At 47.1% G+C, this 27,414-nt stretch overlaps 2 protein-coding genes across 8 annotated transcripts in view; one reads left to right on the top strand and one right to left on the bottom strand.

Moving 5' to 3' along the window:
• RELL2 (RELT like 2) overlaps positions 1–2,616 on the top strand; it is a 47,675-nt gene extending 45,059 nt beyond the window's left edge. For both annotated transcript variants that reach the window (XM_063130053.1, XM_063130052.1), the window contains one exon: positions 1,185–2,616. The gene's annotated coding sequence lies outside the window, so the exon portion shown is untranslated. The remainder of the gene's footprint in view (positions 1–1,184) is intronic.
• FCHSD1 (FCH and double SH3 domains 1) lies at positions 2,592–26,711 on the bottom strand. Of its 6 annotated transcripts, none has more exons than XM_063130045.1 (20): positions 26,628–26,711; positions 25,896–25,993; positions 23,771–23,816; positions 18,235–18,308; positions 17,380–17,524; positions 17,059–17,195; positions 16,795–16,858; positions 16,496–16,624; positions 15,479–15,601; positions 13,773–13,871; positions 13,562–13,678; positions 10,828–10,932; positions 9,330–9,491; positions 8,667–8,795; positions 7,617–7,700; positions 7,165–7,342; positions 6,677–6,882; positions 5,690–5,789; positions 5,313–5,380; positions 2,592–3,282 (listed from the first exon to the last, which is right to left on the bottom strand). In XM_063130045.1, the coding sequence occupies exons 1-20, from the start codon at positions 26,646–26,648 to the stop codon at positions 3,217–3,219; spliced, it is 2,151 nt and encodes a 716-aa protein (XP_062986115.1). In that variant the 5' UTR covers positions 26,649–26,711; the 3' UTR covers positions 2,592–3,216. The 6 variants fall into 6 exon arrangements, with proteins under 6 accessions (XP_062986115.1, XP_062986117.1, XP_062986120.1 ...); XM_063130047.1 differs by having other exon boundaries at positions 5,690–5,774; XM_063130050.1 differs by lacking the exon at positions 26,628–26,711 and adding an exon at positions 22,848–22,931 and having other exon boundaries at positions 25,896–25,918.
• Between the last annotated feature and the right edge of the window lie 703 nt (positions 26,712–27,414).

The raw sequence follows: 27,414 nt of genomic DNA, 5'->3' as shown, positions 1-27,414 counted from the left end.
ACTTCTTCACCTTCCTTTGACTTCATCCCACAAAACTGGCAGAGATAGGCTTGTCAACAATGGTTGGCAGCTAGCCAGCTGTAAAACATCCAGGTCATTAAGGAGGGGAAGAAAAAGTCTCTTGAGTGTCCCTTTAAAATTTTCAGGAAGAACAGACACTGGGATGTACAGACTATACCTTTCAGGAGTGTCTTTGCCTATTTTGGTGCCCTAAGCTACGTAGGGTCCTTCTTAGGGTAGTATTTTGGGTGAGTTGGCCCTACATCATCATCATCATCATCATCATCATTGACTGCCTGTGCCACAGCAGCACAGGTGATCTCCAAGGACAAATCCAAGGTCCAACATATTGGGTGCAGAGTCTTTAGGCTACTAGATTTCACTTTTTCTAATGAAAACACATTTTCTGAACATCACAATGGGTGAATGTTATGAGAATATTAGCACAACGTTGTCATTAGCTTTGTCAGCCTCTCCCCTCCGACCTTATCTATCCATCTCTAGAAGGATTTATCTTCATTCTCTTGCCTTTCTCTGGCCAAGGAGCATTAAATGGTATCACTGATTTGACAGGAAGAGAGATGTGGTATCACAAAGCAAATCTTTGCACCAAAAATTGTGGAGACACAAGACTGGGAGCTCCTGTCCTACTCAAAGCAGAACTTTGAACCTACTTTGAAAGTAGCTGCCTTGAGCGACGCTTCCTGGTTGGAAAGGTGGAGAATACAACAGACAAACAATGTGGAGGCCTGTTTAGGGTTTCACAGGTTGTAGGAGCACATTTTCCTTAATGTATTCTGCAGGGCAACAGGCAAGACCCTACACTGAACTCTGATGCCTAAATGGAACCCTTTGTAATCTTAACTTAAACCACCCTCATGACTGGTACCTTAAAGCTGTAAGGGTTGAAAATTAAAAACAAAAAGAGATGATCTTGAGATCCTCGTGATGCCAAACTTTGTGCTACATACAAACTTCCATGTTTATATGGGATACAAACAGCCCGCCACATTTATGACTAGGACATTAGTTTTAAAGTAAAGTTAGCTGCTGAAACAACAGCTTCAGACCTCTAGGGAGCACAAACCTACATTGCACAGCAGCTGTGAGTAAGCCTGCGACGGCCCTACCTTTGTCTTCGTAGAGGTTTCTGTTCATGATCCCCACCCCCATTTCTTTTTCAGATCCCAGCTGCTCCAGGTTCAAGGCTGCCAAGTAGAGTGAGGCACATGGATCTGACCTCAGGCTGGCAAGAACAAAAAAGCCAGATCAAGCCTGGCCTGGCCCAGAAGAGCTACACTGCGCTTGGCATGGCCAGAATGACACAAGACGTGCTGCTTCAGCCAGTCAATTGACTGCACTTGGCAAGAGCCTCATCCCCATCCCCATAGTTATCCACGCAGCAGCAGAGCAGCTCCCTATAGGAACAGGACCACGTTGTGGAGCTGTCTGCATTATTGGAAATCGCAGCCTCCCCCACCCCCCACATTCTGTTGAAAGCTTTGCTAAGGCCCCTATTTTGCAGCCATGTGTAGGAATCCCATCCTTCACCATGCTGGGGCTCAGTATGTGGCGCTTCCAAGAATCCCAGACATTGGTCTCATAGACAGCTGTCAGCCATTGACAAAGGAAAGCAACTCACTGAAGCCATTGCAGCTGCTAGCATTTTCATCTCCGCCCCCCACTCCCCTTTGCCCAGAACCCTGGGCGGCCCAGCCCTGAAGGGCTTCAGGGTCATTCACTACTTGGCTAATGCCTTGCTGTGGGGGAAAGCAGCTGCTGCCATTTCAGTAACAGCTCTGTTCTCCTGCATGCTAGTCAGGACTAAGTGTACTATTAGTGTTAACAATGCAGCTACTGCTTAGAGCAAAAGAGACCAGAACTCAGCCAATGTATTTGGAGTGAGGTCTGAACTAGGGAAAAGGTTCTAGGTGCTGCCCTCCTTGCTTGTAGTTGTGACTCAAGTGTTGGGGGCACAGGTGTTTGGTTGCTCTAAGTTATTTGAGTGCCCATTCCCACCCTGGCCAGGAAACACAGTGGCCCTGAGGGTTGTGTTGGGCTGGTAGCTGGTTCCTAGGCTCCACTCAACCAGGATGAGCTAGGTAGTCTCCACCATTTGCCCAGGGCAATGGGCCAAGGTCACATCACAACTCAGGAGCTGCAGTTCCATTTTCGCTTATTGTGTACATTCTGCCTCACTTAATACAGGGGAAGGCACTTCCCTCTGGACTGCAATAATTACAGTGCAAGGATCCTGCTCTGGTTTCCACTAACCATATAACCCCCTAAAGAACAGCCATGCAGCATCGTGCTCTGAGCAACTTTGCTCAGCCTGTTGTGGGTGGATACTTGCATGGAGTAGGGGGTAGCTTTGCGCAGCACAGAACTTGGAGAGACTCTTGATAACTCTGGATAGGCTTTCCTCCCCAGGCACCTGACTTTGGAGATCAGCCACAAGCTCTCATCTGGATCCTCACCATCATGATCATCTGTATATCCTAGTTAATAAGCTATGTCACAAAGCCACCTCTTCCTTCTCCCTCCATCTTTTCATGTTGAAATATAGTGTAAACAAGCAAAAACTAACCTGATTAAAGTTGCTTAAGATGTGCATAATGATTTCTGTTTATTGGGTCAACACCTGCCCATCTATTGCCTCTCAAGGATGCAACATAGGAGCCAGCCCTCTCTGCAGGGGGCAATAAAAGGGTGTACAGGAGCAGCAGCAGCAGCAGTTTAGTCTCACCATCGCCTATTGTCCTCCCAAAATGACTCTGACAGGTAAAGTGCAAAGAGGTGCCAGCTAGCAGTATTAAAGCGAAGAGACCAGCTCCTGTGACAACTGGCAGAAATGAAAAGATGCTTGCAAGGAGCTGCCAACAGCCAACAAGGGCCTGCCATTTCTAGGTGCTAGGCTGCAGGACTCAGTCCCAGTACAGAGATGGAGAAGCACACAAGCCCATTCCTTGGCGAGACTGTTCTGGTAGAGTTGGTCCATTGGGGTACAGCCTCGTGCCCTGAGGTAGAGAAGTCCATCACAGCAGCACCCATGTTCTTCCCAACACTCCCATGCCAATGCCTCCTTGCTAGTGCTTGAGAATGTGGGCGCAGGCTCCAAAGCAGCTACGAGCAGAAATAGCTTTGCTTAGGGGCAGCCCAGCCCCAAAGGATGTAAACGTCCCTTTTCAGGAAGCCTGGTCCTCAACAAATGGAGAGTTAATCATCGCCAGCCACCGAATCGGCTTCTGGAGCCAGAGATGGAGGAGGTGGGGGAGCTCGAACCTGCAGAAAGAAAACACAAACAGAATTTGTGATGTGTGTAGACTCAAGTTGGTGCACATTGCCTTTCGTCCACGTTCTCCAGCACACATGGTAGGAAGGGCAGGATTTGGATCCTCTTGCTGTATTTTATAAGAATGTTCTGGTAAGGGCCAAAGAAACATTATAAAAAGTTCCAAGATTCTTTCCACCACACTTTGGGGTGGGGGGAGAACCCCCCAAGTTAAATGCAACTTGTGGAGGGCATTTTCCAGATGAAGAATGGCAGGAGGAGAAAGACTTAAGCAGCCACTCCTCACCTATCCTTCCTCCACTCAGACTCAAACATGCCCAGAGTGGTTCTGAGTTACCAGAGAGGGGAGGGGGAGGAGGAAAGGACCACAGAATTCATTGCTATACCTAATTCAGCCCTACATTAATTATCTGCTGGTAATGAAAAGAAACCGCTCCAGCTTTAAGGCACGTTCAGTCTCGGGGAGATAAAGAACAAGAAGAAGACGGAGAATCTGATCACACCACATATAGCAACCCTAGTTACTCAAGCACATCTTCATCTGGGTGGGGAGAGCATGAAATTGCACCTTTGGCCCATCTTTCCAGCACAGGGCAGCCACTGAGCTAAGAACCCCCACCCCCACGCCTAATTCCAAATGTAGAACCAGACCCTGTCTACATTGCTACATTGCATACTGAATGCAGGGTCGGAAGTGCTGCCAAGAGGCCGCTATGGCACATTCTGTTCCATTTCAGTTGGAAGTCAAAGGCTTTCCCCACAAGCAGGCTTGATCACCATTCTCACCATGGATCCATTTCCTGCCCACAGCTCCTTTTTCCTTTATGCTCACCGTTGTAAAATAAGTGTAACAAAAAAAAAAAAAAATGGAAGCCTAGCACAACACTAACACAAACATCTGTGACGAACTTTAAATATTTGATCCCCAAACTAGACAACAGGTTTTAATGTTAGTGCAGACAGATAAAACTTCTGTCTTTATAATGTCTAGGTGAAGAATGCAGGTGAATTACAGCTTAAACCACACAAGGGTTGCTTCAGTGCTGTCCAAGAAAGACTAGGGAAAATTGGAGCGGTCTTTGTCTTTTACCTTTGGATAAGTCAAGGCTGGGCAAATGAAGCATGTCGTGCTGCCTGTATTAAGTTATGGCAACTTTTGCTGCACTATATATTTTCCTAGATCATGGAACTGTGCAATTCTAAAATCTGTTCTGCTTATTTTAAAAAACAATGTTGTCGTTTGTCTTTGCTGTGCAGAAAAGTAGTTCAAGTGTGCTGATGACAAACAAAATGGAAGACCAATTCTTTCCTTTTTATTGAAGGTTAAAGACATTTTTGGGGGGGCAGCGTTACTGGTCACTGATTGTCAATAGTGAACATTGCATTTTAAATTATCTTTAAATATAGTATCAAAGATCAACAATTTTGCCTCACTAAATGTGGTATTCATCCACATAATTTAGCAAACCGCCATTTCTCCTTTTATTTATTCTTTCAGTTCTGAGAAATCCAATCAGTTTTTATCTTCTTCCCCATTCTATCTTTCTTGTCTCCCAGCATCAGATTCACAGGAAAATAAATAAATCATAGTACACTACTGTGATGTGGAGCCAACTCTTTCTGGACTGAAGTAAAGCTCTTAATTTTTCCAATATACTGTTGATTTCACATTGCAGTGCAAAAATACATTATGGGCAAGGCTGACTGCCAAGCCTCACTCACATAAAGGATCTAGGAGCTTTCAGTTTCTTCCTTTTGCCCAAATTCTTCGCAACCTGGCTTTTTTCTCTAATTGTTGGTTTTAGTTTGCAAGGCGATTAAAAAATAATAATAAAATGCCACATTTTATATCCATCCCATTTTATATTATAATATTTAGTCAAATATTAGATCCTAGTTGAATTAAATTCTGGGATGTACACATGTGAAAGAACATAACAGACTACAATGGAAAATTTAGTAGTGGCAGGGAAATTAAGACTTTGAGCCACTCCATCATGCTCTATGGGGAACAACTTACGGGCCAAATGAGTGGTGCGTTCAGGTCAGGTGAACCGTGCCCACTAGTCATATTTCCTTGCCAACCACCTGTAAACACAAGACACCAATGCTCAAGCTCTTGTTTTGGCATACCACAAGTGTAGGACTGGCCTGCATGTCCCCACCCCTCACTAGTCGTTACCACCCCACCACCACCACAGCCCCAAGTATAAACATGTTTTCCTTTTATTCTAGGGCGATATTCAAGGTTCTAGGTTTCAGCCATCTTTAACTACAATAGCACCATCTGAGCCATACAAGGGATTTGTAGCTTAGCTTGTCCTCTTTAATACAGCTTGAATATTCCAGAAATCATCTTTTAAGGAACTCTGAAGGTTGATTTCTCAAGTAACTCACCTCTCAGTAGAATGTCTGGAGGAGATTCTGCACCATTGTCAAGGATTGGAGGGGAGAAGGCTGGAGGAGATGGTGAAAGTAGTCCCTGAAACAAGAAAGCCTCTCCAAGGAGGCAAAGGAAACTTCTAAGACACCAAGAGGACACAGAAATCCAGGTGACTGTGAAAACCATTTTCAGCAGGGCTTAGCCCAGGAACCTATGGTTCAGCCATGGAATATGTGAAGTAACAATGATGAAAAATGCCTTAGAGCATGTACGAAGTGTCTTTCCTGGTGCGTAACCATTAACTAGCCCTACACATCCAGGATTAGGGCTTCCAAACCAGACAGGGAACAACTCTCATTTCTGGACTTGGGCAGAGACCAGCAATCTATTTAGAAGCACCCTCTTTTTGGACTTTCGGAGTAGATCACAATCATGTGATCTATCCTGGTGTCACAGGCATATCCTCTGTTCCAGACGGGGAAGCTAGCTGTTTTATGATCTAAGAGTGGCTTGTCGTACCAGCACCAATCAGGAGAACACAAGTTTTTTCTGGCTTTCGTAGCCAGACAAAAGGTTGTCCTCACCAGGGGGAGAGAGCACAGCACAAGCTCAGGGTTGATGGCTCACCCCGATTCCCAGCTCCAAGCTCAGGTGGATGGCTGCTTCTCATCTGGGCTGCCCTGAACTTCCCAGGCTGCTTGGAATGCAGCACAACAAGAACTAGCTCTGGCTTTCTTTCTCCTGTGCATGGAGCTGGATAAGACATGACCCCAGTCATACTGCCCTCTAGAGCAGCTCAGAAGCACAGCATGACTGTGAGGACGATTCCCCAGCACCAAGCTTGGGAGGAGAGCTGGGGCTCGTCACACTGACCAGAGGCTGGAGGACCGCTCGGTGCACCGCTAACTATTCACAAGACACCTGGGGTCCTGCAAAGGGCCAGGCTCCATTTCCTGAAGGCAGACAGCGATCAACTTTTCCTGGGCCATGTAGGGGCTCACCTGCTCGGTTCCCTCCTGAGCGCCAGTTATTTCTTGCACTACCAATGATGGAAAGACCCCAACTCTCCCATTGAAGTCCCCTTTCCAAAAGCCATCATCGACAGCTCCCTCCTCTCGAGGAAGCACGCAGATTATGGCTCCCTCGGGGAAGCTGAGTTCTTCCGAGCTCTGCCCTTCATAGTGGTAGAGGGCTCGCGCCAGTGAAGCTGCAAAGAAACAGAGGACACAACTGCTCTAACAATACATGTGGATTCAGCAACCATCTAGACCCTTGGAAGAAGAGTAGGAAAGCATGTAACTAAATCATAACCTATCCCCTTCAAGGGCAGGCAGAGCACCTCTTCTGCTTGGATTCTCACCCAGAAGACTCAATGGGCAAGGAACAAGAGCCCTGTAGCGCACCCATCTTCCCAGCAGCACATATGTGCACCCATCCCCCAAATGGCTCACAGCACCCACAGAGCTTGCAGCACTTCAAGAAGACACACCTCCAGGCTTCAGCATCAGGTCCATGCTCATGATAGTCGTCAGCTCCCTCTCCAAGGCCATGTCAGAGGACCCTTCCTGGCTGTTCCCATCAGGGGCTGGGCATTCCCTGCTTACCGAATCCAGAAAGAGGAGGTACTTCTCAGGGACATACCCAACCTGTCCTGCACTGTTACGTGCCTGAAAGCAGGGGGGAGAAGCAACACTCAGAAACACATTTGAACTACCAATCTGGGTTGTGCAGTCTCTCTGGTCTAAAGTGAAACTTCGTGCTCAATTCACAACTTGGCATCATTACAAGAGATGGGACACGAAGTTATTCCACGAGCCCAATCATCGCTAGTGTGCCTTACAGAGTTGTCCAGCATCCATTCATACTGTTGCTTATCACCCCAGGCCTGGTTTCTCGAGTCCCATTGCTGAGAGGAAGTGGACCCAGCTTCCTTGCACCAACCTTGACCCATTCCTCCACATCACCATCTTCAATGACCTCCAACTCCTCACCCTGGGCAACGGACAGCTCATCAGCCTGGCAGGCCTGGCAGGCAAGAAGGCACATAAAGTCACAACAAAGCAGCAGCAGCATCAAGCTCCCCAAAGCATTACAATTATTATTATTATTATTATTATTATTATTATTATTATTATTATTTATTTATATAGCACCATCAATGTACATGGTGCTGTACAGATACAACATTGCTCATGCTGACGGCTGGTGCCAGAGTTCAGCTGGGGTGGACAAACACCAGGGCATACAGGCCCACGGTGGGCCGAAATGCAACTGTCTCAGTTCAGACACAATGACAAGCCACAGTTTGCTATGACAAGAAGGAGTGGCAGTGAGCCTCAGGGTGTACACTTGCAACTCCCCTTCCCAAATGAGGGGGGAACATTAGGACTTTCCACTTATTGGAAGCTTCGAATTGTCTGCTTCCACATGGAAGGGAAGGAGGGAGCGTGTAAGCCAGAGACTTGCCTCTGGTCATTCTCATAATAACTAACCATGATTTGTTGTTATGTCTGAATTCTGCCATTGCTTCTAACATTCCCAGGTTTGGAATGGGGCTGTTCAGACAACACGCTAAGCCCTGGTTAGGCTGCTAACCCTTTTGCAGCAAATGGTTAGTGAAAGTGTTTACACTGTGGTTATGTAACTACCATGGTTAGAAATGGTTCACACAACACCCTAAATCATGATCCACACAACACGCTAAGCCGTAATGTTTAGTTCAAAATGCTTAACCACTGTGGCTTAGCGTGTCATATGACAAGAGGGATCTTATCAGAGTCCAAGTAAGGGTGGGGAAGATGCAAGAGAGCGCTGGTGACAGGTGGATAGAATACTGAGGAGGTACATAACCACATCCTTGGTTTGTTCACACCACCTTCTCAAAATTTCGGAGGTGCCCTTGTCTGTGCGCCTGATAAAACACCCATCTCTGGAATGGTCAATCATCATATGAAAGACACGCTGCACACAGAAGAAGAAAGGAGCCATTACCTGGTACGGGAAGAACACGCGGCAGGAAGAAGGATAGATTCGAGTCACATTTGGGCTTGGCCTCATGTCCTCAAACAGTTCTGTGCTGTCATCATAATCTTCAAGCTCAGCAAGATCAAAATCCTCTGCCTAGTGAAAAACTTTAAGTTATTACTCTCACAAACACTCTGTAAAAATGTAAAGCAAACATAAGAGGCAGCTCCAGCCAAAAGGAAAACTCTCAAGTCTGAGGTCATTGGGGTGAGGGGCAATTTCACTCCAAGGAAAGATTGCTCCACTGAGACGGTGGAGATATGGAGAACCTCAGCAAATGGGACCTCAGTTAGGCAGGAGTATATTTCCTGCTTGGGTCAAGAGAACACAGGCAGTTTCTTGCAGCAAGCATGAAGAAGGCAGCCTGTTCCCCGCAACGGATTTTCCTTCCCTTGATCAATGCTAGCACTAGGTGCTCACACCAACACTTACAAAACAAACAAAGAGCCAAAAGGCCTCCAATCCAGGTGTCTTTCACACCTACTCCCAACTGCACAGGAGCCCTCTTCCCATGCGTTGATCCCATGCGGCTGGAGGATGCACCTGACAGTTGCAGCCACATGTCCATGAGTTTGAGGTTCCTCTGTGAATGGATATCTGCGAGTAGTGACGGGGACAGGCAACTCTTACCGTTGGAGTCGACCCTTTCTCAGATCTGCGAGCTTCACTGAGCCGCCGCTCTTGCTCCATTTCATCCAGTACTTGCCCCATGGCACTTGCCAGCCAGGTGTCTACATCTAGGCCAGCCTGACGCAACAGCACTAACCGTGCCTCAGACTTCACCTTGCTGATCTGAAAAGAGAGCAATAACTGTCCTGTGATTAAAGCCATCAAACAGCAATTCCTTTGGCAATTCAAACACTGGCCACATCTAAGCATAAACAGAGCAAAGGGGCAAGTCTAGCCTTTTAATTAAGCACCTGCTGCCAAGGAAGAATTGGAATTACAGTTCAGCACCAAGAATCCCACCATCCTCACGGCATCCATACGCTTGTGCCTGGGATGGAAGGACTTGACAGAAAGATTCTCCTCCTAAAAACCACAGTGAGCCACAAAACACATGCATTACCCAAATGCAGATGTTATTTCTATCTCCTGATTTGGGTTTTTTTAAATTATTATTATTATTATTATTATTATTATTATTATTATTATTATTAATTATTATTATTTATTTATATAGCACCATCAATGTACATGGTGCTATATGTATATTTTTAGTTTTTTGCACTTAAACTGCAAAGCTGCTTGGAGCCTGACCGTGGAGCTCTGCTGCCTGAAGCAGAGGAAAAGCAAAGACCAAAACCAAGAACAACGACCCTCTGGTTACAGCGAAGTAACATTTTTTATACATGTGGGCCAGGATCAAATTAAGTTATTTATCTGCAAAACACTGAGGATTCAGATTCACAGATTTCCTAGGATCCCCCACCCCCACCCCCAAGAAATGGTGCCTACTCATGTTCTGAACCTAGAAACCTAATTCTGCTATTGATTTCAAGTTAGCTCTTTAAAGTTCTCCACAGCAGCTCGCTCTCTCTCTCTCTCTCTCTCTCTCTCTCTCTCTCTCTCACACTCACACACACACACACATACACACACACACACACGCACGCACTTTCAACAAGGACCAATGGAAGATTCTTCAAGATCTGAGTTTATCACATGCAAGATGGAGTGAGGAAGATGAGAAGTCGGGATACGTGCCTCCCTACAGACTTGGATCTAGTCATGACTGACTAAACACACGGGGAGAGAATAAACTATCGAAGTCTCAATTAGATGGAACAAGAGCCTTTTTCTGCCAGGGTGCCACCCTCACTTCCCATGCGCCTGAAACAGACAATCCATGGAGGAGTGGCTGGGGGTGATTCACCAGACCCTCTTGGAAGCACGGGGGCAGCGCCCTGGCTGTCATGTAGCTTGCTTCCCTCACTCCTGTGATATCTGCAGTCAAGACAGTGGAAACACCAGGATGTGACAGTTCTCAAACATATATCTACACACAAAAAGACAAGTTGCACAGAATGGGAAGCTGCCTGGAGAGACTATCTGTGTCATACCCACTGAACAGTCAAGAACTGCAGACTACTTAGGAGACAGAGAAGCAACATGTAATCAGACTCACCTCTGCCTTCCGTATGTTCTCTCTTACTTCCTCCATCCTTTTCTCCATGCTGGCCATTTCTGCCTCAGACACCTGCTGCCTCCTGGTTTCCATTCTCTGTAGAACCTATATAAACCCACAAGGACATTAAATTGACCCAAACAACATTGCTGCTACTCACAGATCCATGGGGCAGTAGCAAAAAAGAAAGAAAGAAAGAAAAAGCGGAGTACAGTCTTAATAGAACTGATTTTCATACTTAGAAATGCGAAGACAATCTGTTAATCCACCCATCAGGCTCTGGAGGCAGGACTAAACTAATCTTCCTGCCTCCACTACTGTGGAAATCCTCCTCCCAGTTTGAGATAGGCCATAATCCGTAAGGGCAGGGGAAGCGGGCAGGTAGGGACGTCTTCAAAACTCCCTGCCCGACCCCAAAACAAATTGCATTACAGGCATTTACCCCTTGCAGACCCACTCATGCACTGCTCCAGTTGCAGCCACCTCTCTATCCTGTTTCTTCCCAAAATGCAAGCCTGATTTAAACGTGCGTACAAGGAACGGCGCTTTGTGCATGCTCCTTTCTTCTTCTTTCCAAAGCACAGGCAGCTTCTCAAGCACCAGGCAGAAGGTTGGGCTATACTGACCTGCCTTACAATATGCACGGTCATCCCACCCCCTACAAGGGAGCACAAGAACAAAAGATAGGGAAGAGTGGGCAAAAGGCCACAGCCAATCACTCTTCCTCATTCATTTCTTCAACAATTTATCAGAAGTAATCAGCTGAGCCCTCTCATTTTTTTCTTGGAAATTCTTACCACATCTGCATGGAGCAGCATAACAAACTTTGCTCCATGGTGGTCAGATGGATACTACTTGGCCATCAGCCTCTGCCTTTATATTTAATGAATGCAATACTTGTTGACTTACATTCACTTTGGACTTTTTAAAAAGTGTCCGTGTGGGCTTTCCTATCTTGAATGAGTGGTTTTGGAGATGAATTTTGTAGATACATGCAAAGCAGTGGATTATGCTCTCAGAACATGTTGCCCATGCTTACTCCTGAGAAATCCAGTCCTTCTTATCTGAGTAGGCATTGCATATGCTGGATTTTTGTACTGTGCTGCTTTTCAGTGTCTTCTGAGAAAACATGCAAATGGATGGTTGTGGAGATGCTCAAGCAAAGGGATGGAAAAAGCTATCAGAACTTGCTGTCTATCTTACTCCTGAATAATCCAGTCCTTCTTACTTCTGAGAAGTGCTTCACAGATGGGGTGAGCAAGTGGGAGTGTGTGGGGTGAGTGCCTTTGCTGTGAGATTGCTTGCTGCTGGATCTTTAGTGTTGCTCTGTGAATCTCCCTGCTTGTGCACTCTGATATTAAGTTTAGTGCAAGATATGGTTCAGTTTACCCTCCCTGTACAACAACCTGCTGACAAAGCAAGGCAATGTGGGCTCAAAGTCAAAGAAGCACTTTTGAGTGTTCTTCTATGAATCAGAGATATCACCTAACCCTCTGCTTTGCATTCCTGAAGTTACAGTCAACTTGCCTGCCATAGTTCCCCTTTCCTATGGCATGTGCTGCTGCTGTACCAGAGAAGTATGACTGCAAGGAAATGTTTTGGTGTGTTCTTGGAATCAGAAATCCTGGTTTTCTGTGTTATGCCGCGAAGATTATCTGCCCCCAAACAGGCAAACTCTACTTTGCAGGCACGATCTTAGAGTGAAGGTGCCTCACTTCCCCCTTCTGCAATGTATTGCTGCTGTTCTTTCCCTGTACTGGATTCACCCCACCCCCACACATCACCACTAGGCACACTCTGTTTTGAAGGCATGATCTTACATTATCCTAATTCTGGAAACAGCATGTAAGATGACAAAATAGTTAGAAATGAAAACAAGAAAAGAGCCTTTGTCGAATGAATCTCAGAACAAATTTATACAAGTGGGATCCATCATGTCCTAAGTGTCAGCTCCTTTACTGGATGTGTGCATATCCCGTGAAGGGATGTATCAGTATCCCGGGTGGGAAGCCATCTCTGGATGAGACTATACAATGTTTTGCAAAACCTGCCTTCCAGAAGGTGACACTGGATGATGCCAAAGGACTCCTCTCGTTCCTCGGGATGAGTAAGACTTGGACAAAAAGGATGCTAGGCAAAGTTGCATGGGCTTAGAAAAAACAGAATTTACTTTCAACAAAAAGGATGGATCTATTCATATATTTGTCAGGAGAGGGCAATTTGTGGCCCTCCAGATGTTCAGCCTACAACTCCCATGAGCCCCTTGGCCAACACAGCCAATGATGAGGGAAGATGGGAGTTTTAGGCTAAAGCATCTGAACAAAGGAATACAGGAAGCTGTCTTATACCGAGTCAGACCATTGGTTCTGTAGCTGCAAGGCCAATTTCTTAGGCAGGGCAATCTCTAAGCTTCTTTGATTTGAGACCCAAAAAATTCTGGGAATGGAATAGCTGTGCCTGGACTTTTGCTGCTAAGAACTGCCTCCTTGGCTCCTAGATGGTTACTAGATTCTGAAAGTGTTTTGGGATCACAGCTCCTTTACGGTGAGGGCTTTAAGATATAGAAGAGGGGAAAAAATCCTCAACGGGAAATGGCCATTCTGGACATGCCTCTCCTTTATATGCACCTGACACTGAAGGCAAAGTATGAGAAAGAGGGAGCCCACACTCTAATTTCAGACAAGTCCTACCATGTGAGAAGTGTCCCTTGGGGGAAAGAGGCCCAAGCGCTCACCTGCTCACTGACAGTTTGTATTTTGTAATCTTTGGCTGCTCGAGTGGCCCAGCGGCGTGCTTCCTTCCCCAACTCGCTCTCCCCAGCATCACTGCCGCCTACATCCAGAAGTGAAGTCTGGGAAGAAACGTCATGTTAGCAGTCCTGTCTGAGGACGCCTTTCTGCCCCCTGGCCCTGGGCTAAGGAAGCTCCCTTGCATCTCTTCCTTACCACATGGTCAGTTCCTGCTGGCTGGAAGGGCTGCATCTCCATTGCTGAAAATGCAGTATTATCCTGCAGGAAGAAGAGGAGATGCTGCTCCCGGCATACCTGCAAGAACAACCAGAAGAGGAAGACAAACCATGAAGGAAAAGGTTGCTCTGCACAGAGCTTGAGGGAGGCAGATCACGTCAGAGGATGCTGGATTGACTTCGTTACAGCCAGTCCCTCCCTGCTGAAGGAGCTGCTGTTGACATGGTCTCTGCTCCAACATTCTTGCTTTTCGGTGTTTCAGAGAATATATTACACCAAGTTGCCACCAGCCTTAAGGCACATTTTAAAGAAATGCTGTAAATATCAAATTCTGATGAAGCTCATGCAACGGAAGAGCTCGTTTCCTGTATTTGCACTGGCTAACTTGGGGAGGGGGGCTGCTCAAACCATGACTACATTTCCATACTGGGAAGGGCAAGAATATGTTAACTACAAAAAAGCATTTCAGCCATCTTTTTAGCCTAGTATTTTCTTTCCAACCTATTCTCTGTCATCATTCCACCTTCCATCTCTCTCTGCATTACCTCCCTGTTAACCTTCACTCTGTTCCTTCCCTGAAGCCCCACTGCTCCCCTTGCCCTGCAGAGCCACCTCTTGCAGCCATCCTCTCAATTGCTCCTCTCTCTCTCTCTCTCTCTCTCTCTCTCTCTCTCTGAACTTCATCACACAATTTCTTCTCTCTCTGCATTCGAGTTATCTCTACCCTACAGGGCTCAGTGCTCAACTGTTACTATCTTCTACATTCTTTTGATTCTGTGTCTGTTCTCGGCCCTCCTCTGTACTGAGTTCTCTGTACTTTCAGTCTTCCAGCAATTCACACACTGAGACAGTCTCTGGTACAGAGGTGCTGGACAGCATGGCTGTTTTCAACAGGTTGGGAAAACCTGGTGCCAACTCCATCAAAGGAGGAACAACATTCTCTCATTCCCACTGCTGGTAGGCCTACAGGAACCCATGAGTATTCCCCAAGAGGTGAGAATGGGCCCCAAAACGATAGGTATTGGAAATTCCCCCAGAGGACTGTGAACAATTAGGGAGGGGCTGCAGCTGGGCCGTATGTTGTGCTGGCCTGAATTAAATTGTCTAATTAAAATGCATCATTTCCTTTGTATTGGACTCACTGAACACCACTCCAGGCTGACTATTAATAACATTCTGATTATCAGAGAAATTAAGTCCTAGTTTCACAAAGTCCATCTAGGAAACTGCGGTGCTACAGGGAAATCAAACTCCACCATGCAAGGAGGGGCAACAAGGACCACACTTGTGAGGCCAGAGAGTAAGCGCCAAGAAGAGAAGTGACGCAGGAGATTCATGATCCCATCTCCCAACTTGAAAAGAAAGAAAGAAGAGAAACATTAACGCAGCCACAGAGGGCTCCAACATCAACAGGAGCAGCAGTACTGGGACAGGATTGTGCGTGTTCAACTCTCCACCCATTAATTAATGTAACATGATTTCTAAACCACTTATCATAAAATGATGTGCAAACAGTGCACCACAGTACAACCACAATAAAGTCAAAACAATAAAACAGCGTAACACAATATAAAGTCTAGAATCAGGAGCTGCGGATGCCTGCTTTGTTCTCCCAGCAGGATAAATAGTGGCTTTGGGGAGAGTATTTTTGCCCTATGGAACAGAGTTATTCTGGGCCTTGTTACCTGTGCAGATGCATCTAGAACACCCTGGAAGAGTTCCAGTGTGCCTTGGCAGACCTCTAACTCTGTCTTGCTGATCACAGTGAGCTGGTCTCTGAGCCTTTCATAAATGCCTCCATCTTGCATCTGGAAAAGAAGCAATCAAAGGAGGTTGCTGCTGCAAAGACAGGAAAGGAAGGGGGCAGGCTGGTTCCTCCAGGCAGAGGAACACCATGTAGGAGAGAGTTTGTTCCACTAAGACTGGCTGTAGGCAATTATCCAAAAAGATAAGACTCTCTATACTCCAAAAGAAAAAAAAAGGGATTGAGCAGGAAATAGGTCCCTTTGAGGGGAGATATTTGCAAGAAGTGTGTACAATTAGTTTCAAGCTAAATCTTAGGGAGCAGAGAAAGAGACACCAGTGTGTTGTACAAAGCAAGCAAAGAGAGGAATGAACTGCATGGATTCCCCACCCACCCTGACCTGCTTTTTAAATGGAAAACAACCTGGGGAGGTCAATATAAACAACTAATGGGATCGGGGGGGGCGGGGAGAATGTGCAAGACTTTCCCATTTCACAATCTGACTGCTCAAAACGATTCCTCCCTCCTCCCAGATGTTTTTCCATCCATGGGGGAAAAATAATATGGAACTAAGGCATCTTTTTCTTGATATGTGGAAAAGCAGCTGGGATGGTGGCGAATCTGAATAGACAAATGCTGAGAAGAGAAAGGATTAAGTCCCCCCCCGCCCCCAACACACACTGTTCCTGCTCTGAATTGCAGCCTTCCACAGCTGCTTACAAAACAAATGCACCAAACCATTGGGAAGGGGAAGAGGTCACACAGGTAGGTGTGGATTACAGCTGGAACATCACTGCCTGGAGGTCTCCTACTCCATGGAATGACTAAATCCTCATGTGCTGTCTTTAGGACTGGATTTCCTTGCCAGAAAACCCTGCCACCTTTCTTCCAGCCTTCAAATCCAGCCTCATAGCCTACCCTTTCCACAAAGGTTTTGGATTTACGTCAGAGTTCCTACCTTGATAATGGTTGGCAACTCCACATGGTAGTAGTGCTCCAGGTGAGCACTAGCAGCTGCAAGGGTCAAGAGGTACTCATTTCGTGCCACCACCAGCTGCTGTGAATTCTCTGACAGCTGCACAGAGAACTGCAATGAGAGGAACACATAGCCATGCTTTCTACATTTCAGAAGGCCCTAATAAGGTCCACAACCCACAACTGGAAGCTCCCTGCCAGCCCATTCTTCCACATGCATGTGCCTCAGGCCTTTATAACCCACTTATGCTTCCAAACTGGCCGGCAGGATGGGCCTCTGACCTTGGCACTGAGCTTCTGCAAGCTGGCCTTGGTATGAAAAATGCCGTGATCACTCTTCCTGAGCCTGTGGGGAAAAGGATGGACATCAGTTCCCACAGACCTCCTGGCTGTTAGCTATGGAGAGATCTCAGCACTAGAAAGTTCTCCCTAAGCCCCCAGGAAATAGTGGACTTTTGAGAACAACATGGCACAACCCTCGGGCCCATTGGGGCCCTCCAACACTTGCACTCTTGAATTCCCCTGCCCATAGAACTAGAGGCTCACCTGGCATCCACATCAGCAGCCTTCTCCCTGGCTACTTCATTGGCCCTCTGTATATGCGTGTAATGTTTCTTGGTTTTGCTCACTTCCTTCACTGTCTCCAGCAGCTCAGTCTGCATATTCAGCAGCTGCCCTGTGCCCTGGGAGGGTGGGGGATCAAGCAGTCAGCCTAGAGACATCACCCTACATTCTACCAGATACTGCTGCTCAATACCCAAGATCTGCTTCAAAGTATTTTGCGCTATCCAGAATCAAACACAGTTCCTCAGTCCCAAGAAGGGCTCTCACCAAGACCCTCCTGACTCCATCCCACCCAAGGGGTACCTTTTTGAATAAGTGTTCTTTTGACAGCCGAACTGTTTTAGCTGCCTCAGTGCTCATGTTGCGGTAAGTGTCTGAGGCAGCAACCCTGGAGTGGCCAGAGGAGATGGTGCTGTCAATCATGCTCTTCCAGATGGCAAAGATGCTTCTGCAGAAATATCACAGGAAACCAAGAGATTACCAGCTCCCAATGGTCCCTGCCGCCATTTCCATGGGGTATCAGACACTATTCTCCAAGAACCCCAGGGCTTCCATTTCTGCCAGTCCTTGAACTAAGTAGCAAACTCTGTGCAGAACAGCCTGGCTGGCTGGCTAGATTCACACTTAGATACTAGACCCCATAACTATTTTGATTCTGCTATGTGCACACTCAGCAGCCTCTCTGAAGGAGTCAAACCACTTCCCAAGTTCTAGTCCTTGTCCACAAAACCCCATTCGGGCTCAGCGATTGCACTTTATCGGACCACCCCATTTATGTATTCTATCAAACCTTCTACCTTAACACCATCCCTCAGGGAGCTTGGGACTTACTACTGGCACTTGGGCTGAATTCGAAGAAGCCACATCTGAAGGCAGCAGAGAACAGACAACACAAGGCGATGGCTCCTACGGACAGGCTTAGGAGACTGGCAGGAGCCTAAGTGGCTCCCCTATGCTAAGCACTGGGTACAGTGACCCTGAACTCCCCTCTTCTGTCGTCGTTCCCCCCTCCGCCAAAAGAATATAAGCAGAAGTCCACATTGACAGAGGTCCCCAGCATCTCCTCAAATGCTCGGCTTTTTGCCCATGTAGCAGAATGTCCCCTTCCATAGAGAAGCAGGGCAGCCCAGTTTCTTTCACCACAAAACCAGTCCCTACCTGGAGTTATTGGCAACACTTGAGTCACGCTGCCAATCTTTCTTCACGAACTGACTTGCCAGCCTCTGCAATGCCTGAAAATATACACACAGGGACCTCTTTAAAAATCCCACTTTTCCACCCATCCAGTCTCCAAGACAAATCACAATGAGTAATGAAAACCATCAACATGAATTAATATGAAGATGGGGAAAATACCCTCTCCATTAGTTATTATCAGTTACCACTTGCTGCAATAGAGACAGTTGGGGAAGCATGGCTGAAGCTAAGCAGGCCTGGCTGTTGCACCACCGAGAGCCTGAGCCAGCCACTCTGAAGTTTCTAAGCCCTTAGCTAGACTGGGCGAAATCCCAGGGCAAACCCCGGGATCATCCCTGTGCATCCACATGATGCACAGGGGATCCCGGGATCAGGGAGGGATGATCCCTCTCTTGCCCCGGGATCTCGCCCTCCACTTTGGCCCCGCTTTTTCCGCAGTCCTGGGCTAAGCCCAAGACCGCGGAACGTGTGGCCCATTGCCACAGCTTGACCCAGCTCCATGCGATTCCTGGAGCGGAGCTGTGAGCCGTGCATGGGACGCAGTGCTCCTCAGAAGCGCTGCGCCCATCGGGGGTGGGGTGGGGGGGAGTGGGGAAATTAAGTTAATTTTTTTTTAAAAAAACTTACCTTTGCACACGACCATTCGTGTGCTCCATCTTCTTTAAAAAAAAATTAAAATGGCGGGTGCGATGCCTCTCCTGCTGAGGTCATTGGGCCTTACGTGTAAAACGGAGGAGAGATCTTGTGTTAATCACAATGTGAGGTTTTCCCTCCTCCATCATGGGATAGAAGGTAGGTCTAGCTAAGGCCTAAGAGTCCTGCAGGACTCCATTGTAATATGTAACTAATAATCCTGTCTGTTGTCTGCCAGGGTCTTTGGGAGCATCAGGGCTGCTATTACCTTGCTATTAAAACACCCCCACCCACCCCAGCCATTCAATACTGACACTTCCTGACAAGGGATGAGTAAATCTGCCCTTTGATTTTGTTCAGTTACTCATTTTTCCTGCATAAAGTTTGTTCTGTCCTGTTTCCACAGCAGTTTGTGAATTTGGATTTTTTAAAGCTTGCATGAAAATTCATATGTATTTTTGTGTGCATTTACCTAACTATACATTTTTCCAAATCTAAGCATTTTTGTAAGGCCATTTTCCCTAAGTGAATGTGGTTTGTGTGCAATTTCTCTAATATACACATTTTCCCTATTGTAGTCATTTTTTGGTTTGTAAACTGCATCGCAAAATTCAGGAAAGTGCAAATTCCACTGTATCACTGCTATCCAGTTCAGGAAGGGTGAATTTTGTATGTTCTCATTAAAATGCAAACCCAATGAATTTCCCACTCATCCCTATTCCTATCGTTTTTCATGGGTAACACAGAGTCAAGTCAAGTCATACAACCAATTTTCCAACACATGATGTTTTTGTTTTAAATTGTTGCCTGGCAAGCTCCTTGTGGAGAGTTGCAAAGAGCCAGGCCATGGTGTCTCTGTTGACTGTACAACACACCAGCCCTTGTATTCGCATCTTAGTCTACAGTGCAAGAGCTCCAACCAAAAGACCTCTAATCTAAATTGCACACACGTTGTGCAGTTATCAGCCGTGCTACAGGGACTACACTGACACTGGAAACACTAAAGACACAGTATCGTTAATACATCCACTATTAAGTGCCAAACTGGCTAGTCATATTTGTTTCCTCTCACTGAGTTGGGATAGAACTGTACATAAAGATTTGTACGGCAGGGGAAGCCAATCAAAAGTGACCAGGGCCTTCCAATCCAAATGCATGAGAATATAACACATTTAAAATCTGTTCATGTATCTCCTTATCAGTGGCTCCTCAAAGACCCCCCACTCCCCACTTAAATGTTGTACTCATAAAACAGCAGTTCAAAGGTTTCCTATAAGAACTGACAATGCGGAAACTAGGATTGTGTGTACTAGGCACAATTTTCTGACCAATAGTTCCAATGCCAAATCCCTATTTAAAGAGTTTAGAATTCAGTTTGGTGTTTTTGATGCATGGGTGGGTGTGGGTGTGATATGGTTGTGAGGAGATGTTGGGAAGGAAATGCTGAACAGACAACTTGCGTGAGCTCCTGAAGTATGCCTTTCAGATCACACCCTGAACCACAACCAAAGCAAGTTTTAAATATTTTCCCAATTCAACAGACTCAACAGCCTGTGATACAGGCAGGCAGGCAGGCAAACAGGAGCCTAGAAGCATCTAAGAAGCAGCACTGTTTGTGTTTTATTAGTTGTACTGAAGTTTTAAAATTACTTTGTACATTCCTTCAGATGCAACAGTTGCAGAGTATACAGCCAATAAGGAACAACCTCAATGCTCAAAGAAGGCACTGTAGGGTGGCAGAGACTATCACAGTGTCCTAAATACACTCAGTTCCCTGGTCAACAGAGAGCAAAGTTCAAAAATCTTTGTGGCCAAAGTATGTTCATTGAAAGGCGACTTCATACTTGAGACTGCCATAAGATTTAAGTTCAATGTGTAACTCACCATATGAGGAGACTAGAAAAGAGTTTCTAAACACCAGGAAAACTGGTTATGTGAAACAATCTTCATCTATCTTCTAGTTTAGCTGTTATCCATTTCCATGCCACTGATTTTCATCAGTTGCCATATTCTTCCTTCATATCCTCTGGCAACACACAGACACCACCTGTCCCACCATATGTCCTTGTAAACCTGGGCCCCCTAACAACTTTTCCCTCTCCTGGTCAGGATGCACTACAGAAGCGATATTAGGCCCAAATATAACAGATACCTGAATCGGTGTGTCAGGATTCTACAATGTGTTAACAGCCACGGCCACCAAAATGCAGAAATCGTGCAAGGTAGAAGTCACAGATATAAATCCATCTGTCTTGTCAGTTTTACATCTGAAAAATCCTACACCTCTTTTTGGAATGAGCCCAACACTATGAGAAGACCCACCATGCAAGTGCAGAATTTAAGATTTGGGTGCATAATTTCCCCCCTTTATAATACTTGCTTTCATTAAAAAGGGGGGGGGGTTTCTAGCAAAGGTAGGCTTGAAAGCCCTGAGGCAAGTGGGAAGAGCCTGCTGGTGAAGAGGGGTGTACAGAATCTCCAGTGCTGATCCAGTTCATGGCAAGGGACAGCTGAGGGGCTGGCCAATCCTTAGAAACGGACTGCACCAGCGGTTTCCAGAGCATCCCAGAGAGGGGGGAAATAGCTCTTTTTATATATGCAAGATGCAGATGCTAGAAGAATCTGTGCTCATTTGCCTTTAATAATGAAATACATAATGTTCAAATATGGACAGGTGCTCCATGTCATGCAGTAGAAAGCAAGCCCCAAACTGCTTACGTGAATCTGTCTCAAGGCTGGCACAACAGGAGAGCAGATGCTAATGTGGTCTGACCCTCTTAAGGGTCAGTTTAGATACTCAGCAGAATCAAGCAATGAAGCACTTCCTAAACTGTACTACAGGGATGAGGAACGTCTAGGCCACGGGCCTTATCAGGCCCGCTGGGGGTCTCCATGCAGCCCAGCAGCATCTTTCCCTGGCCCTGCATCCAGGAGTGAAAAGTTATCATCTCTGATCAGCAGCTGTTCAGAGATAAGAACTTTTCTCTGTGGAGTACAGGAGGTGGGACTGAGGGAGGAAGCTGCTCAGTCTTGGTTCCTTATGAGCCTTGTCTTGCAGAGGTTAGCCCTGCTTACTTGTGAGTAGACATGATGCTCATGCCTACTTCTGAGTAGACATGGTTCCTACTATAAATTGTTTACAATGGAATTTGGGGTGCGTGTGGATATTTCCAGCCCTGCCCTCACTTGCCTGTGGTCCTCTCCATCACTGGAATTCAGCCCCAGGGAGCTTCTCCAAAATGTAGCCCAACTCTCAGGCGAAAAACGTTCCCCTACCCCTGCTGAAGAACTTCATGCCGGAGGGGATGGTGATGCACATTTAAGTGGTCCTCATTACAGAAAAACACAGAAAGCTAGCATGTAGAAGAGAAGAATTCAGCCTAGCCTACTCCCTGATATGAGAGTTTCTATGGGCTTGGAGTTGCATATCACACACAAAGAAGTGTAATTGTATCCCAACCACCTTTTTAATTTAATTAATTTATTTTTAAACCAGAGGGAGTTCTGGGGCGTGGGGGAGGGGGCGAGAAGGGGTCATTGCTCCTTTCTTTACCTGATGTTTCTCTATTCCAGGTCTGCTTCCCGCTCTCTACAAGGTTCCAAACACATGTTTGCTTTAGGAAGCATTCATTTGCTTTTCCAATTATTCTGTTAAAAAATGAGGAGGCAAAATACTATTGCCTGTGTTGGTTGCCCCACCTGAGTGCATCTTTGAGTCCATCTTCCATGTCTAGGACTGGGCATGGAAAACACCTAGGTGGGGCTCTTCCAAGGCCTGTCCAATTATAATTCTGTCACACCTAAATGTATGACAACAGCACTTACTAACATCAGTGAATGACTCACATGAAACAAAACTAGGAGGAACAAAAAGATGATATTGAACAAGAAGGCAGCAGACTGAAGGTATGAGTGATAAGATACAGTCAGGGTCACTTTACCTACTCACGTGCAATCTCAGATTGAGGCCCCAAAGAGTAAGGGCCCAGGCCTCAGTGGGGGCAGCCAAGAGAAGCCATCTATTTCTGCAGTGCCCAGACGTAACCAAGAGAGAATCCAAGATTAGGCAGAAGCAGTAGGACAAAGGGTAGGATTCTGTCAGAAACACCCAATAATGTGAGGACACAAGAGGAAAAGCCAAGAAGCTACAGCAGAGAAAGTTCTACCATTTGGGCATGCTGGTTTGAACCTTCTCATGTTCCCAGAGTCCAAGACATAGCTCAGAAGGCCTCTCCAAAACTCAAGAAAGGTAAAAAATCAGATCCAGAGTGAGTGTCATTGCTTAACTAAGTGCCATTTCTCATTGCAATAACGCTTTCTGGTGTAGCTGGGTGTACCTGATTGCAAGGCACTTTGCACTACACAAGATCTAGGCACAGCTGACTTTGCCTAATTTTATCACAAGGAATTTCTCTCACCTCCATTTTCAGAGTGGCAGAAGAAACAGCTGCAGGCTGCTCTTTAGGGTTAATAGTTTCAAAGAAGAGCTTGGTGACATCACCCCTCCCCACATGCACACAGTTAAAGTCCTGAGCTTTAAAGGATTATTATATCTGACCTCAGATTCACTGGCTAGCAGCTCCAATGCTGTGGCCAAGTGCCCTTTGGGTCACTTGCTTCAGTGAGGGCGTGTGTGCTGGCGTACAGTGGGTAGGAGAAGCCTGTAAGCCTAGCCTTTAGATACAAATTGTCAGTTAGAGCCCACAGTCATAAGAAAATGGCTGCGACTAAAGCTGGTGGCTGCAAACTGTATCATCATCATCATCATCATCATCACCATCACCATCATCTTCATCATCATCACCAAAACTGGAACATAGAACACATTCCAAATAAGCAATTCAAAAACGTTGCATTATCTCACCTGGCCATACTCCCTCTCAATAGCAGATCTCTGTTTGCTGTAGGACCTGCATACAGACAACAAAGAACTTGAATAATTATCCTTCTGACAGAGAGGACAAATACTCCATTAAATACTCCATTGTATTAAATGAGTTCCTGCGCCTGCTCCCCACCATTCACACAAGAAGTTTTACGTACTGTACAAACCTCAACTAAACAAGGCTGCCTCAGGGGCTGCCTCCTTTTTCTGCACAGAAAGGCTGGAGCCCTGTGGTAGAGTGCAGAGCACACCCTTTTCATGTAGAAGGGCAGCATGAGCTCAGTCCCTGACATGCCCAATAAAAAGGGGTGCAGAGCTGAGAAAGGCCTCTGTCTGTGATCCTGAAGAGTCAGACAAGGGTCTAGGTAGGGTAATGTAAAACAACTCTTTAGATTTGCAATATTCAAAACAGCTTTCTACAGAACACAGGACAGGAAGCCAGCTTTGTGCAAGACCTGCTCTGTCGACTATTACCCAAAACATGAGAGATCTCAGCATTCATTCATGTGGTTTTTAACACAGACACACATGTGCATGATCATGGAAGATGACGAAGGTAGGTAGAAGTGTGTGTTTGTGGATATGTGCAAGAAAGACAGGCAAACAGAAAGACGTGCTTGGAAAAGCTTGCACAGTTCAGCTATGAAGCTGGTGTGTCAAACCAGCAAGAACTGTCCTCCAAGACGCTTTTACCTTCGCTGGAATATTCATATATTTTATCCAACAGGATAAACACAGGTTTGGGATAGTGGGTAGGTTATTACCAGCAGGCAAACAGTGTTGAAGGTGAAAGGCTAAGAAACCACCCTCTCTGTCTCCCCCTTCAAGCTGCAGCCTCAGCAACTACCCATAATCACCCAGTTCAGACGTCACAATAAGCAAGGCAGGGCTGGCAACATGGGCACCTGGTACCCACCAAGATGGGCAGTTTACTTGTCTTTTGCCACACTTCCCATGACAGCCATTTTGTGGTGGTGCCCACAACAGTGTATCAACCTGCCAGATGTTCCCACAGCCCCAAAAGGTTGCCTATTGCTGAATTGAAGGTACCAGAGAATCCTGGCTTATCAGGATCAAACAAGTGTGCTGGTGCAGGCTGCCTGAGCGTTCCTGCCAGAGGGAGCAGCTAAGCAAGCTGCAACCTCTCCACCTATCGTTGGTTTATTGTGATGTTTGAACTAGGGATTCTGGCATGTCTTTTCCCAAACAAGCCAGAATAATAAGCCATGGTTTATTGTTGGCTTATGACTCTGTCTTGTTTTGTAAAGACAAGCCCAAATCCCCAGTTTGGACATCATGATAAGCAAACGACAGACAGAGGGTCCTGGGTTTGTTTAAGTGCTTCCATCAAAAGGGGTGATCACCTAGCACGCACGAGCCACTGCTCAATCCCAATAAACCAACTTCTCCGGAACCTCAGCTTATTGTAATTTCTGAACCAGGGCAACGTGCCATTCTTCCTTGAAGGAAGATTCCAGAGAAGGTCACCAAAGTTTTCCTTATAATTCAATACTCTATATCATTTCAACCCACATGGCCTGATATGCGTGGTTGGAAGGGTGTGAAATTGCAGTGGACAGCAGTTGCTTTCCTCGGTCCTGAAATGTGTAGTAACAGCCTGGATTTGAGCACCTGGTACCCAGCTTCAATCTGCTTTATCGAGGAAGAGGGAAATTAATTCCCTTATTTAAACACGACCCTTGGCACTGTCCCTTTGGCTCAATTCCAGCAGGATCAAGTGGTGGCACAGAATCAGCACAGGTGGTAGAGCTGGACATGTGTAAGCAGGTGAATGTCTATCTTTGCTTAAGATGAGGTTCTTTAAAGGGCAGGCCTCTTGGGGCAGAGACAGTGGGCTCTTGGGACCTGCCACTTACAGGTCTTGATTGAGCTCTAGTCAGCTGCTAAAGAGCACAACTGCACATCTCCAAAAGTTTCCTTTCCCGCTGCTTGGGGGTCTGCAACAGGGAAGTTGTCTCTGGCGGTCTTGCTCACTTCCTGAGCTGTTTAACAATAGAGAGAAAAGGGAGCCCAAACATGCACAGCAGAGTCTGCTGAAGCGGCAGGTCGTTCTCCGGCTCTCCTGCCCTGTTCAGCTTGTTACCTGATGTCCTCTAGAAGCTCCAGCTCCCGCTGTTGATTGTTCTGCAGGCTGGACAGTTGCTCTATTAAGCGTACCTTCACCTCCTGGGTCAGCTTAACCTGCCAAGAAAACAGATTTTGCACCCTATCATGACACTGGCCCTCACTACAGCACAAGGAGCAGCTGGCTCTCTCACACATCCACCTGAGGTAGGGGCGGGCAATTTGTGGTCCACCAGAAGATTTGTCCTAGCCGATGACCAGGGATTATGGAAGTTGTAGTATAAACCCTCTTGAAGCACCATGTTGCCTGCCTCTTTTCATGGTGAGGGTGAGGGTGGGGGTGGAGGGGGGCAGCGAGGGCAGGCCCCTTCCCGAGCCTTCCGTTCGTCGACATGAGCGGGGCGCGTCTGGCAGCGAGGAAAGCGAGGTGGGCGCTTTTCTGTCCCAACTTGTTGTTCGCCGGGGCTCTTCTCAGGACTGTGGGGGGTGGCTGGAGTCGCAGCCTCTTTCCCCTACGCTGCCTGCGGGCGCGGGGGCGGTGGACACGTGTACGTCTGAGCTTATCCGTGCGCGAGCATTCCAAGGGCGTCGATGCTGCCTCGGTCACCCCTTGCGGTTCCGCTCCAAGCTGTTCTCCTGCAAACAACCGGCGGGGCGGGAGAGCGATGCACGCCTGCACAGACGCTGCGCCCTGCTGGACAGCGGCAGGCAAGTAGGGTCTCCGCCAATCGCAGCAGCAGACGGGACTTACTTTGCGGGGCGGCGGCTGCATCGCCCCGACCTCCTGGACAGGCGCTCTGCCGCCGCTGCTGCTGCTGCTGCCGCCTCCTCCTCCTCCTCCCGGAAACAAGCTCCAGAGGGCTGCGACGAAGGCCAGCCCGGAACTCCGGCTGCGAGCCGCCCCGCCTGGCTCCTCCCTGGCTGCGCATCACGCCGCTGCTCGTCGGCCCAGGCCCACCGGGCGACTGCCTGCCTGCCTGCCTGCCTGCCTGCCAGCGGTGGGGCCCGGCGGGCCCGGCGGAGGCTTGGAACCGGGCTTTCGAGCAGCAGCAGATGCAGAGGCAGGGGGCGATTGTAGAAACGCCACGAGCCGCTAAAATCTGCCCGTTTCTCACGAGACGCCTGTCTCTGACTATTTTCGCTGCACTTCACGTGTACCCTGAAGACTGGGAGGAGGTTCCGGGGCTGAGTGCTGCGCCCGCGCGGGTGGCCCCAGGGTTTCCTTCCAGCTCTTGCGAAGTAAGGGTGGGGGTGGGGGAGTTACAAAGTGCGTGGCCCCCTTCAGACACACGCTAAACCATGCTGCTTAACCACAAAATGGCTAACGGCGTCGTCTCGCATGTTTTCCCTAGCAGCTGTTCTCCTCATGCTGCCTGATGTGATGTATGGCGAGAGGACACAATCTGTGGCATCTGTTCTGCCACCCACTTCCAACTCTTGGAAAATATCCTTCCTTCTCAGCAAATCCATTTTTGTTCTATTTTTAAATAAATAAATAAATAAATTAGGTGAACAAAGTTTGAACCAACATGTGGGGA

Source organism: Elgaria multicarinata, chromosome 7, assembly GCF_023053635.1.
Source record: "Elgaria multicarinata webbii isolate HBS135686 ecotype San Diego chromosome 7, rElgMul1.1.pri, whole genome shotgun sequence".
Classification (NCBI taxonomy): domain Eukaryota; kingdom Metazoa; phylum Chordata; class Lepidosauria; order Squamata; family Anguidae; genus Elgaria; species Elgaria multicarinata.
The sequence above is the reverse complement of the archived record's forward strand: the minus strand, read 5'-3'. Positions and strand labels throughout refer to the sequence as shown.

Excerpts from the sequence above, each read along its gene's own strand:
- FCHSD1 (XM_063130045.1), bottom strand. The coding sequence starts at position 26,648 with ATGCAGCCGCCGCCCCGCAAA. Across the intron at positions 17,196-17,379 it reads AAGAACACTTATTCAAAAAG|GGCACAGGGCAGCTGCTGAA; the intron begins GTACCCCTTGGG and ends CCACCCTCCCAG. Across the intron at positions 5,790-6,676 it reads CTCAGGAGGGAACCGAGCAG|GCTTTCTTGTTTCAGGGACT; the intron begins GTGAGCCCCTAC and ends CTCCTTGGAGAG.